General features: G+C 38.8%; 1 protein-coding gene across 3 annotated transcripts in view; it reads right to left on the bottom strand.

Moving 5' to 3' along the window:
- Nucleotides 1-13,336, bottom strand: part of ITGB8 (integrin subunit beta 8) — an 89,630-nt gene that overhangs the window by 50,873 nt on the left and 25,421 nt on the right. For all 3 annotated transcript variants that reach the window (XM_059712506.1, XM_059712507.1, XM_059712508.1), the window contains exon 2: nt 8,717-8,802. In XM_059712506.1, coding sequence (XP_059568489.1) covers nt 8,717-8,802 — 86 coding nt within the window. The remainder of the gene's footprint in view (nt 1-8,716; nt 8,803-13,336) is intronic.

Raw genomic sequence — 13,336 nt, 5'->3', positions numbered from 1 at the left:
GAGAAACATCAATGATGAGAGAGAATCATTGATAGGCTGCCTCCTGCTTGCATCACACTGGGGTTCAAGCCTCAACCTAGGCATGTGCCCTTGACCTTAATTGAATCAGGGACCCTTCAGTCCTCAGGCCAACATGCTATCCAGTGAGCCAAACTGGCTAGGGCCTTCCTGGCTATTTCCATCTGGCATTCAGTTATTCCTCCTTTAGTTCAGCTGATTCAGAGAACTGGATTATTATCAATTAATCATTCAATCAAAGAATACTTACTCAGAGACAGAAGTATTTTAGATGCTGAGGATAGAGAATAGAACAAGGTAGACATAGTTCCTGTCATCAAAGAGTCAATAAAACATCGGTGAATTCAGCCATGAAGCAAGGAAATGTAATAATCATGGCCATTAAACTTAGGGGAAGCACAGATTGTCCTAGGGTTATGGAGATTATTAAGTTTAATATTAGTTGTTTATGAGATCACTCACTAATTATGGACAGGGCCATCCCTGGCAGTGGAGAGTAATTAGATGGGATGGTGGTAGGCAATATAAAAACATTCATACAAGGATTTTAATTTAATTCCCATCTCAATTTAGAACAAGGGTTGGAAAACTAGTAAGGAACAATGGGACAAATAAAACCCATGGCTTTTTTTCTATGGCTTTAATGCTAAAAATGTTTTTTATAATGATTTTAAAATGCTATAGTACAATAAAAAGGAGAATATGCAACAGAAAAAGTATGTAGCTCACAAAATGTAAAAAATTTTACTATGTGACCCTTTACAGTACTAATCATTAGAGGGTAGAGCACACTCTGTAATATAAATATAATGAAAAGACAATAGAGAATATTTCTAGTCAATTTTTTCAGATGTCATTTGGTAAATCACTTCATGGAAATAGAAAAAATGTAATTTGCTTTTCTATTGACAATACACCTAGATTTTAGACGGAAATTAAAAATGTTCAAAGCCTTAATTTTGTGTATTCAAATTTACCCTATCTACTGATAAAACTTAGAGGTACTAAGAATGTGAGATTTGGTTTATAAACAACTTGGAGTTCCTCAGAGAAAGTGGCATATACTTCTATTGTATGTGTAACTTTTTGTCAGAAAGCCTCTGGCTAGGTGGGGGTGGGGAATTCCACCTGTACCAGAGCTTAGGGAATATGTGCTCATTCATGCCTCACATGAAAGGACACAGACCAAGAGCCACATGTGTTTTACAGATGTAAAAATCCCAAGCCTTCAAATCAGGAAAGGGATAAAGTACAAATAACTGATTTTTTTTCAGCCAGGGGTTTTGCTATTTGTATATACAAAATGGAAAAGAAGTGAGTGTGGTTGATTCACTGCAAGTATAGATCATGCTATGCCATTTGACCTTTAAATGCCAAATAAGTTTGCTGATATAGACCAAATAGTCTCAATTATTCTGCAATGTCTAAATTAGCCTGGTTGTTTTTACTCCAATGTAAAAATAATGTTGTACACTTGAAATGAATATAATATATGTCAGCTATCATTTAAAAAATTTTTAAAAGATGTGAAAAGGAGATGGGCTCTTGTTTGCATTTTTAAATAGCATGGTCAGATGACATTTGAACAAAACTGTGAAGGATCAGAGAGTGAACTACAGGAATTTCTGGAGGAAAATACACGAAGAGGAAGCATAGTGTGTAAATGCCCATGCAGAAAGAACTATGTCTGGCTTAGGCAAGGCCAATTCAGAGGCCAGAAATAATAATAATAGGAATAAAGTAGCTAACTTCTATTGAAAAACACACACACACACAACTAAGTCATAAAAACATTGCCAATTTGACAATTAGGGTTGAAAAGGGAAGAACAGACCATGGCATCAAAATGAAGAATGGAATGCTGCCCCTATCCACTGTGGCCTACTTTCCACTTTGTATAAAAGAAAAGAATTTGAAGCCACACCCGTTTAATTTTTTGTGTTTTGTGGCATTTTAATTTCTTCTAATTCTTATGTTTTACTTTTTCTACAAGAAGCACTCAAGCAAACTCAGACTTCAGCTGTCTGCATCTAAAACCTATTTGGTGATGATGTTTTGTTTAGTTATACACTTGAACCCTGCATGGTTTTGTTAACCGATGTTACTCCAATTAACTCAACAACAGCAAAACTAGAATCAAATGTTGAGTTTTTAAATTTGGCATCAAATTCTATAGTATAAATTTAGTTATTTTGGGGTTATTAATTGAATTGATATTACAGTACTGGAAATTTTTTTTTTCAGTCCTGGAAAAATTATGTCATATAAAAATCTTCTCTAAAGTGTTTCAGTATTCTTTTTCTTTCTAAAAGATATTACTTTATATTTTCAATAAATAAATAAATAATAAAACCTATTTGGAATGAGAAGGCCATGTTGAAGTTACCCTGGCTGGCTTTTCTTCAGTTATTACTTTCACCCATTTAATGGAATAATCTGGGGAGATACATAAGAAAAGTGTTTTATCCTCCTCATTTCTGAGTCCTGAGTTTCAGATTTGGCAATCTGCACAAAAATGAAAGAATTCTATCTTCTTTTTGATAGTGAATGCCGTTTATATCATATTTTAATATAATTATGCTCCACGGCTGCCCTCTAAACTTCTGGTTATGCAATCACAACCTGTATGTGACATATCAGGCAGGAGAGGAAGAGAGACTGGTCAAGTCCTTCACATATGTTAAAAATGAACATGCGGCAAACTAGGTAATATTGATAAGGTTCTGTTTATCTTCAATATTTTTCAGTTGCTTTTCTATAGCATGGAGGGAAAGAGAAGGTAAAATCTACACTAATAAAAGAGAAAAATGGTAATTGGCGTACAACGATACCCTTTTCATTGGCTAATCAGGGCTATATGCAAATTAACTGCCAACTAAGATTGGCAGTTAACTGCCAACAAGATGGCGGTTAATTTGCATATGTAGGCACAATGCAGGGAGGCGAAAGGGAAAGCAGGAAGAAGCCCCCTGCCACTGACAGTGATCAGAAACCCAGGGGGGAGCTAAGAGCTGGGGGGCAGGGCAAAGGTGGCCCTGGGGCCGCCTTTGCCCTGCCCCCCAGCCATGATTGGAGAATCAGGCACCTTTGCCACCCTGGCCAGTGATAGCAGGAAGTAGGGGTGGAGCCAGCGATGGGAGCTGGGCACGGTTGAAGCTGGCAGTCCCGGGAGCTAGGGGTCCCTTGCCTGGGCCTAAAGAGAAGCCCACGATCACGGGGCCGATGCAGCTGTGGGTCCCCGCTGCCCGGGCCGGACGCCTCAGCCAGAGGCTTCAGGCCTGGGCAAGGGGCCGATCCTGCGATTGGAGGGTGATGGGGTCAACGCCTGAGGGCTTCCCAGTATGTGAGAGGGGGCAGGCTGGGCTGAGGGACACTCCCCCCCCCCCCACACACACACCCAGTGCACGAATTTCGTGCACCGGGCCCCTAGTATATATATAATGGCAGATTTACATGCTACACAAGAATGTAAGCAAATTGAGTATATATCCTGTGTAAATTTTCTAGAAATCTTTTATTTTTTGTTATTAAAAAGAAAGAGATGGGTGGGGGAGGGGAAGAAAAAAGAGAACAGGGAGAGAGAGAATATACAGAGAGGGGTTTTTTTTTGTTTGTTTTTCTTTATTAATTGCTTTGTTTATAGTACAGTTGTCATTCTTAGTTCTAGTTATTTCACTATATATAACTAGTGAAATAACTAGGCATATATATACATATATACATATGTATATCTACTATATGGTCATAGGTTTAATTTTATTCAGGTCTTAAGAGTCTCTTAGCTAAAGTGTTTACAACAAACTGATAATTAATTTAGCTTCAGGGCATGAATACTGAAGAAAAATAGATACCAATTAAATTTCTTTAAACTTTTTAAATTTTATTTTTCAATCACAGTTCACATTCAGTGTTATATTAGTTTCAGGTGTATAACATACTGATTAGACATTTATAAAACTTGTGAAGTGATCATCCTAATAAGTCTGATACCATACATAGTTATTATAATAATAGGGGCCCGGTGCACGAAATTCGTGCACTGGGTGTGTGTGGGGGGGAGTGTCCCTCAGCCCAGCCTGCCCCCTCTCACATATTGGGAGCCCTCGGGCGTTGACCCCCATCACCCTCCAATCGCAGGATCGGCCCCTTGCCCAGGCCTGACTCTTCTGACAGAGGTGTCAGGCTTGGACAGGGGACCCCCATCTCCCCCCGATCACTGGCTCTGGCCCCCGCCCAGGCCTGAGGCCTCTGGCCCAGGAACCATGCCTGGGCAGGGGACCCCCATCTCCCTCTGATTGCTTGCTCCACCCCCCGCCCAAGCCTGATACCTCTGACCCAGGCTTCAGGCCTGGGCAAGGGGACCATCATATCCCCCCAATCCCCGGCTCAGCCCCCCGCCCAGGCCTGATGCCTCGGCCAGAGGAGTTGACCCTCATCACCCTCCGATCACCAATCACTGGATCGGCCCCTTGACCAGGCCTGAGGCCTCCGGCAGAGGTGTCAGGCCTGGGCAGGGGACCCCCAGCTCCCCGCGGTTGCAGGCTCCGCCCCTGCCCAGGTCTAACGCCTCTGGCTGAGGCGTCCGGCTCGGGCAGCGGGGACCCGCAGCTGCAGCGGCCCCGCGATCGTGGGCTCCGCTTTAGGCCCAGGCAAGGGACCCCTAGCTCCCGGGACTGCCAGCTTCAACCGTGCCCAGCTCCCATCGCTGGCTCCACCCCTACTTCCTGCTATCACTGGCCAGGGCGGCAAAGGCGCCTGATTCTCCGATCATGGCTGGGGGGCAGGGCAAAGGCGGCCCCAGGGCCGCCTTTGCCCTGCCCCCCAGCTCTTAGCTCCCCCCTGGGTTTCTGATCACTGTCAGTGGCAGGGGGCTTCTTCCTGCTTTCCCTTTCGCCTCCCTGCATTGTGCCTACATATGCAAATTAACCGCCATCTTGTTGGCAGTTAACTGCCAATCTTAGTTGACAGTTAACTGCCAATCATAGTTGGCAGTTAATTTGCATATAGCCCTGATTAGCCAATGAAAAGGGTATCGTCGTACGCCAATTACCATTTTTCTCTTTTATTAGTGTTGATTAGTGACTATATTCTAAGCCAGTGATGGCGAACCTATGACACACGTGTCAGAGGTGACACGCGAACTCATTTTTGTGGTTGATTTTTCTTTGTTAAATGGCATTTAAATATATAAAATAAATATCAAAAATAAAAGTCTTTGTTTTACTATGGTTGCAAATATCAAAAAATTTCTATATGTGACACAGCACCAGAGTTAAGTTAGGGTTTTTCATAATGCTGACACGCCGAGCTCAAAAGGTTCGCCATCACTGTTCTAAGCTGTACTTTACATCCATAACTGTTTTGTAACTGCCAATTTGTACTTCTTAATCCCTTCACCTTCTTCACCCAGCCCCTCAAACCCACTCCATCAGTTTGTTTCTGTATCTATGAGTTTGTGTCTGCTTTGTTCGTTTATTCTGCTTTTTAGGTTCCAAATATAAGTGAATTCATATGGTAATTGTCCTTCACTATGACTCATTTCACCCAAGACAACACCCTCTAGGTCCATCCATGTTGTCCCAAGTGGTACAATTTCATCCTTTTTATGACTGAGTAATATTCTATTGTATATTCAGGGTGTCCCAAAAATGTATACACACTTTGAATAATTATAAAGGCAGTGTTTCTTAAAATACATTTCATTTTCAAAATGTAATTGAGTCAGCTATTAAAGTATATATACATTTTTTGGGACACCCTGTAGGTACCATTTCTTTTTTATCCATTTGTCTTTTGACTGGCCCATTTAATCCATTTACATTTAAGGTAATTATTGATAGGTATGTACTTGTTACCATTTTATTAATAGTTTTCTGATTGTTTTTGTAGTTCTCTTATTTTCTTAGTTTCTTGCTCTCTTCCCTTGTATGTTGATAACTTTTTGCAGTGTTGTGTTTGGATTGCTTTCTCTTTATTTCTTGTATATCTCTTGTAAATTTCTGGTTTGTGGTTTCAATGTGCTTCATATATACCAAGCTATGATTATAGCAGTCTATTTTAAGTTAACAGTAGCTTAAGTTCAAACACATTCTAAAATCACTACCATTTTTACTCACTCCCTCCATGTTTATGTTTTTTCTTTCAATCTATTCTACCTTCTTTTGTGTGTTTGTGTGTATCCCTTAATTTACTATTGTAATTACATACGATCTTCCTACTTTTGCCTTTTAACCTTTGTACTGGCTTAGTGTTGGTTGAACTACTGCTTTTATTATGTGTTTGCCTTTGTCAGTGAGAGTTTTCTTTGCAATATTTTCTTATTCAAATATTTTTAAATTTTTTTGTTCTTCATTTTGAAGAAGTCCCTTTAACATTTCTTGTAATACATTTCTTGGTTTGATGGTAATGCATTCCTCCAGCTTTTCTTTTACTTTGACCAGCTTTGAAAATCATATAAGCCAGGCTTAAGAACAGATAAAACCACATCTTCCTTCTCTGTCCCTCTACCCTGCTGATTGAGGAATAATAGACATCAGTTGCATGCATACCTAAGTGGTGGGCGATCTTTCAAAACCAACCACGGCATTCTTTCTCTTGGTGATGTCAGGTCAGCCTGTAGGAGTGGACAGCTCCTTCTGTTAATGATGTGGCTAGTGGCCAAGTCCTAACACTGGTTGCTTCTCCTAGAGTTGTGTTCTTAACACAGGCAATTCTGATTTTCCCAAGCCTGAATGAATTGCTCCAGAGTTTCACCGAAGTTCCTATAATAACAACTCCCATTTCTTAAGCAATGTCTGTTTGCCAAATGCTTCCCACACAGTTTCACTTAATCTTCACAACAGTGTGTCATAAGTGCAGTTATTATTTCCATTTTAAAGCTAGGGAAAACTGAGGTTCAGAGGACATGTTAATATGGTACTATGGTTAGAAATTGATGGAACTGGGATTGGTATCCAAGGTGATCTCATTTCAGAGCCTGCTTTTTCAACCTCTAAATTACCGTAGACTACCCTTCAGTACATAGAATATTTTGGGACATGAACAGCCAATTCATTTCTAAATATTTTCTGAGATCCCTTTATGGGGATTTGATCAAGAGCATAAACAGGTTTTGTCTTCTCTGCCCTGGCAGCCACCCACCTCTTCCCTTGGCTTACCTCCTTCCATTTGACCTGTCATTCCTCTGAATACACAAAATCCCTCCTGCCCTGGCAGGACTGACATTGCAACTCACATAACTGTGACTCTCCAGATTTTTTGTGCCAGCAAAGGTGTGAGATGGAGAGGAACCCTTTGGAACTAGACCTTCTATATGGCTGGCATGGTGCATTTAGCTGACAACTGGGTTTCCAAACCATCTTTTGAAAGTTCTTCTAAACTACATACACTAAAGTTCTCAGCAACTGATGTCAAGTTGGCCCAAACTCCATGACTCTAAGGATCTTCCTTATTGATACAGTAAAAATGTAAAATTTAGTATTGGGTTAGGGTCAGGAAACATTAAGCTATGACGCATTCTTGACAGAGAAACTCTAGTTTGGAGTGACATCTGATTTTGTCACTGGTAAAACCCAGGCCACATTCAGAAGCCTTGAGGGTGTCAGTAGGAGGGGCACTTACTTTCAGACATGGCTACTGTTCCATGAACCCCTCCCCTACCACTTTCTTGCCTTGCTTCATGAAAGAAAATAACATCCACTATCTTTTGCTACTTTTCACCTTTCTTTTTTCCTCCTTGGGGATGCATAAGAGCAAGCAGTAATAGGAGAGGGTGGAAAGATGATGGTAGGTGCAGTTTTTGAGCTAAATGAGAGGAAGTAAAGCTAGAGGTTTCTCTTCATCCCATGCAAAAGGCCATTAAAGATCTATCTGTTCCAATTTTCAGGGGCTACATAAATAAATACAAAATTACCTACGTAGTCTCACCCTAAATTAGCAGATGGCTTCTTCATTACAACTTATATAATAGGTGGTTCTAATTAGAGATTACCAACAACAACACCCACAAAACTACTTTAGAGAAGGAATACGTTATAATTATTTTACTAAGAAGTTATTGGGATATGTTTCTCTTGTTAGGATGTAAAACAAATTTTTAACAATAAACATTTCTTAATTATTTTCTATACCACAGAATTTAAATGTACACACTATCACATGTGAAAAGAAAAGCACCCCATTTTCCATAAGATACTAAAGAATTGATATACAATGTTATGATAGGGTAAATCACTTATCTCCAAGTATTGCAAATAAAACAAATGAAACCGACCAATAAATTAGCTTGCTTTTCTGTAATAAGCAAGTACAAGACAACCATCCAACTTGGATATATAACCGAATGCCCCAAGCTGCAACAAGAATTTCACACAAAGCCTTCTGACCTAAGCAAAAGTTACTAGCTGTGTTTGCCAATTTTCTCTATAGAACAGATGGAAAACATAAAATGGTTTGCACTTCATTTCAAAATTACCATAATTTTCCTAATAAAAAGGTTATACTTTATATTCAGCCAGATATGCTGTTTCCAGGCATAAAACCAAATAAAATTTTCCTGATGCTCATCAGTATCGTTTTCCTGATACACCTTCAAGGTTACGTAGTTTCAGGGCAATGAAATTATGCTAGAGAGAAGGGCAATTGTGAGAAAAACAGAAAAGAGAAATAAGAACAAAGAAAGAAAAAAAATTAGGCACACCTCTTGAGCACACCATCCACATTCTGGATCTAGCGCAAGGCACTTGGTGCAGGATGCTGCATTCGAAGATGCACATCTGCTGTTTTCTGAAATGGAAGACAAAATGAGGGGTTATGGCTTATTTTCCTACTGGGAAGTATATACAGTTCTAGACCAAAATGTTTTTTGAAAACTGAAATAAGATGACAATAGTTTTAAGTACACGACATCAAAAAATGCACAACTTCTTTTGGGAGGAGTTAACCTGCTCATTGCTATTAATTTCCTGGATAGTTATTTGGTTTTATTATTTGGGGGAAATAAGAGTGGTAGAAATACGATTTTAGCTAGGTTTTGGGGTTTGGCTTGAATTCTCCTCCAATAGTGGAGGACCCTCCAAAGTGTTTAATGTGTTGAAGTTTCACGGTATTTATATTATCTGAACCAATGAGGTGTTTTTGGATCTAGAATTTTTCCTGTAAGAATAATCAAATACAGACCTCAATCTCAACAGGAAAATCCACATGAGTCATAGTGAATGACGTTCCTGAGAAATAATCTTGAAGGACATATATTGTAATTAATTTGTGTTAATATTGATTATTTTGACTTGAAGGATAACAGAATCAGATATGATTCAGTATTTTAAAGGTAAAATGGTTAAAATGAATGAGTTGTTTTAGTTCATTTAATTACTCTGACTGGACCACTTTAATTCATGACCAATTCACTTTTCCGTAGATACCCACACTTGGCTGTGACATTTTAATAACATAATTGTGCTTTGAAAATATTTACCTTTGTTCCTCTAGCCACAAACTACTTACACCATTAGAAAGAGGCTCAACATTATAGACTTAAACACATAAAATATAATAATGAATAATAAATTACTTTATTATGAGTTTTTATTGGCATAATCACATCCTTTTTTAAAAAATATATTTTTTATTGATGTTGGAGAGTAAGGGAAAGGTAGAGAGAGAGAGAAACATCAATGATGAGAGAGAATCACTGATTGGCTGCCTCCTGCACACCACCTACTGGGGATCAAGCCTGCAACCAGTGCATGTGCCCTTAACCAGAATTGAACCTGCGGCCTTTCAATCCACAGGGCAATGCTCTATCCATTGAGCCAAACCAGCCAGAGCCACATCCTTTCTATATTATCCCTACATGCTTCCTACATTCTATCCTTTACTGTTTACTCTGAAATATCCCAAGGACACTGGAAACCACAGCATACTGTCCAACTCACTCACAGGCACACAGTAAATAGCATTGACATGCTGGCTGTTAAGTACCTCACAGTCCAGGTGAGAAGAGAACTCTTTAAGCAGACAGTGAAACACAATGTGATAAGCACAAGGGAGAGACCATCAGGGCACTATGAACATAGTGAGGAGATGCTCACTCTGCTTTATTTTTATTTTAAAAAATATTTTTTATTGTTAATAGTATACAGATATCTCCTATTTCCCCATCACTGCTTTAGAGGGACGGTTCCCCTGAGGCAGTGATATCTAGTATGTCTCTTTGCCATCCCTCTTTGTTTCTTCTAATCTGTGCCTGTTTCTTTTAAAAATGTAATAGGCATGAAAGAAGACTCTGTGTGCATGCACAGTCACACATGGACATGATGGTTTGAAAGAGAATAGAGCCCACAAAGTCTCTAGCCGTCCCCATCCAGTTGGTTTCTCTTTTTCTCCTTTTTCAGTTTGCCCCAAACATTCTAGAAAACAGGGCTAAAACAGTTCAGACCTGGAGATGGTATGGTGTAGGTGTTTGCAGTGAGAAGAGAGAGGAACTGTAGGAGAGTAATCGTAGCAGAGAGGTGCTAACTGGGGTGGTAGTGAGTACTCTGCTCTGTAACTCCCAAGATAGCAATGAGTTAAGCTGCAAGTATCCTTCCCTAATATCCCTGCTGTTCTATTATCTCCTCTCTGTATCCCCTTACACCCTTTGTCCTTGGCTTTATATCAACTTTTAAAATACATTATCTAAAACTTCTTCACTAATATAGATGCACTGGCCTGGAATTCCAAGGACAAAAAATAAATACTGTTTTGGGCTCCCTTTACTACCAGTGTGGCCATCTACTAGTAACTAGGAAGACTCTAATAGCCTAAAATCCTCCCAACTGGCTTAACGCAAAACTGTAAAAGATGCTTATTTTTTAAGTAGTCAGAAGAGGGAGTGACCTTCTTACTTGTTTCCAGAAAGAAAACCAATTTATGTCCAGAAATCAAGCACATTTGCAGACCCAACTTGACCTTTACCAACTCTTTACAACTCTTAAACTTAACCCAATTGGAACATGGAATTAAGGTTATTGCAGATCATACTTGACCAAGCCTTTTACTGACTCAGTAGGACTTTTGCTCTGGCAGTTAAGATTGCAATCTCCTGGAAGGAAGCAGCAGATCCTACAGCTCTGCTCCTCATGTTTGTAATGGTTTTCTCACTCTGTCCTAGGTCAACCCAAATTCAAGTTCAAGTTAGGCTCCCACTTCCATAGCACATGAGGTAAATAATGAATATATGAACAAAAATGTGTTTTCTTTGTATTCTGCTTTCTGGCTTCGTCCTTTAAAAAGCTCTAGGCCAACCTCTGTTCTGAAACTTTAGAGACCTGAGGATGATGACTACGAGGGATAGAGACTTTGGTTCTGTAAATACTTTCCAGGTTTAAAAGCTGACATTTCTCAGAGTCTACAGAACTACTAGAAATTGATCCCATAAATGGATATGGAGGAGGTGGGTAGGCCTTACGGTTCTGCAGAACTAGAGGAAGGCCATAAATTGAACTCCAGGGGAATCGTGTCGAATGTTATTGCTGTAGAGTGTCATGGTTAGAATTTACAGAAGACAAGCCAGATATACTTTGGTAAATAGCATTTGAAGGAATTTTTTTTTAACTTTAAAACATGCAATTAAGTAAAAACCTAACACAAAAATGTTACACTAATTATAGCAATTCTTTACACTAAATGGGTATGCTATTATGGGGCTATTTGTTACTACGTGTTAGGAATCTGTGTGTGTGTGTATCTGTCTCTCTCACACACACTTCTGTGCAAATAGAAAGCTTTACACTGCCCACACATCAATGTATGACATGACTTCTGTTTACTGACACTGGCAGTTTGTCATCAGCCTCTGGGTCTACTCAGTTCATCCCCATCCCTGATTCAACATCACAGGAAGGCAACTTTCCAGAGTTGGTTTCTAGCAGCTGTCATTGCTGACACTTCATTAGAGGGTGTGCCTGAGTGGTTCTTCTTCCCTCTAGGACAGTGGGAGCTTCTTGTCCAGTATTTGTCCAGTGTTGTGCATTAAAGACCGTGTTCTTTACGTTCTAGCACCGTGTTTTCATTAAGGATAGTTGTTTTAAAATGGATTGTACTGGAAATTCTTAAGCCAATGGAAGCAGAAGGATAATATTTTAAACCACATAGCCTCAGAACCCTCTTTTATACTTTTTTTTAAAGTCCTAAGTGCCTCACAAATCACATGTCATTAAAAAATGTGCTGCCTTGACAGAAATCAGTGGAGGATTTAACATCATATCATCAGTATGTTTGTACTTTCTGAATAATTTTATTCCTTCATAAGCATGGGCTGTGAGTCTTGCTTTTCTCTCATTTTGTTACAACTGGAGGTAACAAATGTGATGAGATAGTATTGCTAAATGAATACTGGGAACAAAGTTCCAGATTTTCATAGCACTGCTCCATAGTAGCTATGTGCCCCTAGGCTGGTTACCTAAATTCGCTGGGGCTCCATTTCCTCCACAGTATCACTGGGCTAACCACTTATAAAAAATACCAATAGGAAATGAAATGAGCAAGTAAGTATAGGCATGCCAAGAATAGCACTTATGGTATGGTAGACACTCAGTAATGGAACTATTGTAGTGTTATTATAATTAATATATGAGTTAATTGGATATATACATATATTCATATATAAATGTGTATTTAGTTCTAGCTTTTGAAAAAAAGAAGGCATTATGTGTCTTTAAGTTTGTTGTAAATGTAATTGGCTATCTTTAAAATAAAGTCACTTGGGTCATAAAGGCAAAGGTTTAAAAATATAACTAATATATAAAAATTGTTATTAAGGTAAAAGTTACTGTATTTTAGTTATTTAAAAATGATTCTTAAGATCTAACTTAGTCAGGTATACACACATCAGTCCAGTCTATCACAGGTAAAATTTTGGCACGACTATTGACTATAATTTGATTTCTGAAAATGTCTTAGAACACCTTCATTTTGTTCACAATTTGCAAAGTGAACATTGACTTAATCTGAATAATTTTTGAGTTTTTCCCCAGAATTAAATGTTTAGGGCATATGTGAGATGACTTCTTTAACTTATTTCATGAGGTATAATAAATACCCATTGTTAACAGGATAGAATAAACAAAAATTGAGAAACTGTGTACTCATGACACTCTCTTGGATGCTCTTTAATTTAGATGATGGGCTTATTCATATTATTTTGAGAGTGTTTAATCCATAGAAGGGAAAGGTGGAAGAAAATGGACAAAAAAATTTAAAGACAATAGAAGGTTCAATGTTTAGATTGGGATCTTTCTGTAAATCAAGTGATCAGATCAGTGAAAGTTTTAGGAAA

This window comes from Myotis daubentonii, chromosome 10, assembly GCF_963259705.1.
Source record: "Myotis daubentonii chromosome 10, mMyoDau2.1, whole genome shotgun sequence".
Lineage (NCBI taxonomy): Eukaryota > Metazoa > Chordata > Mammalia > Chiroptera > Vespertilionidae > Myotis > Myotis daubentonii.
This window is presented reverse-complemented; position numbering and strand designations above follow the sequence as displayed.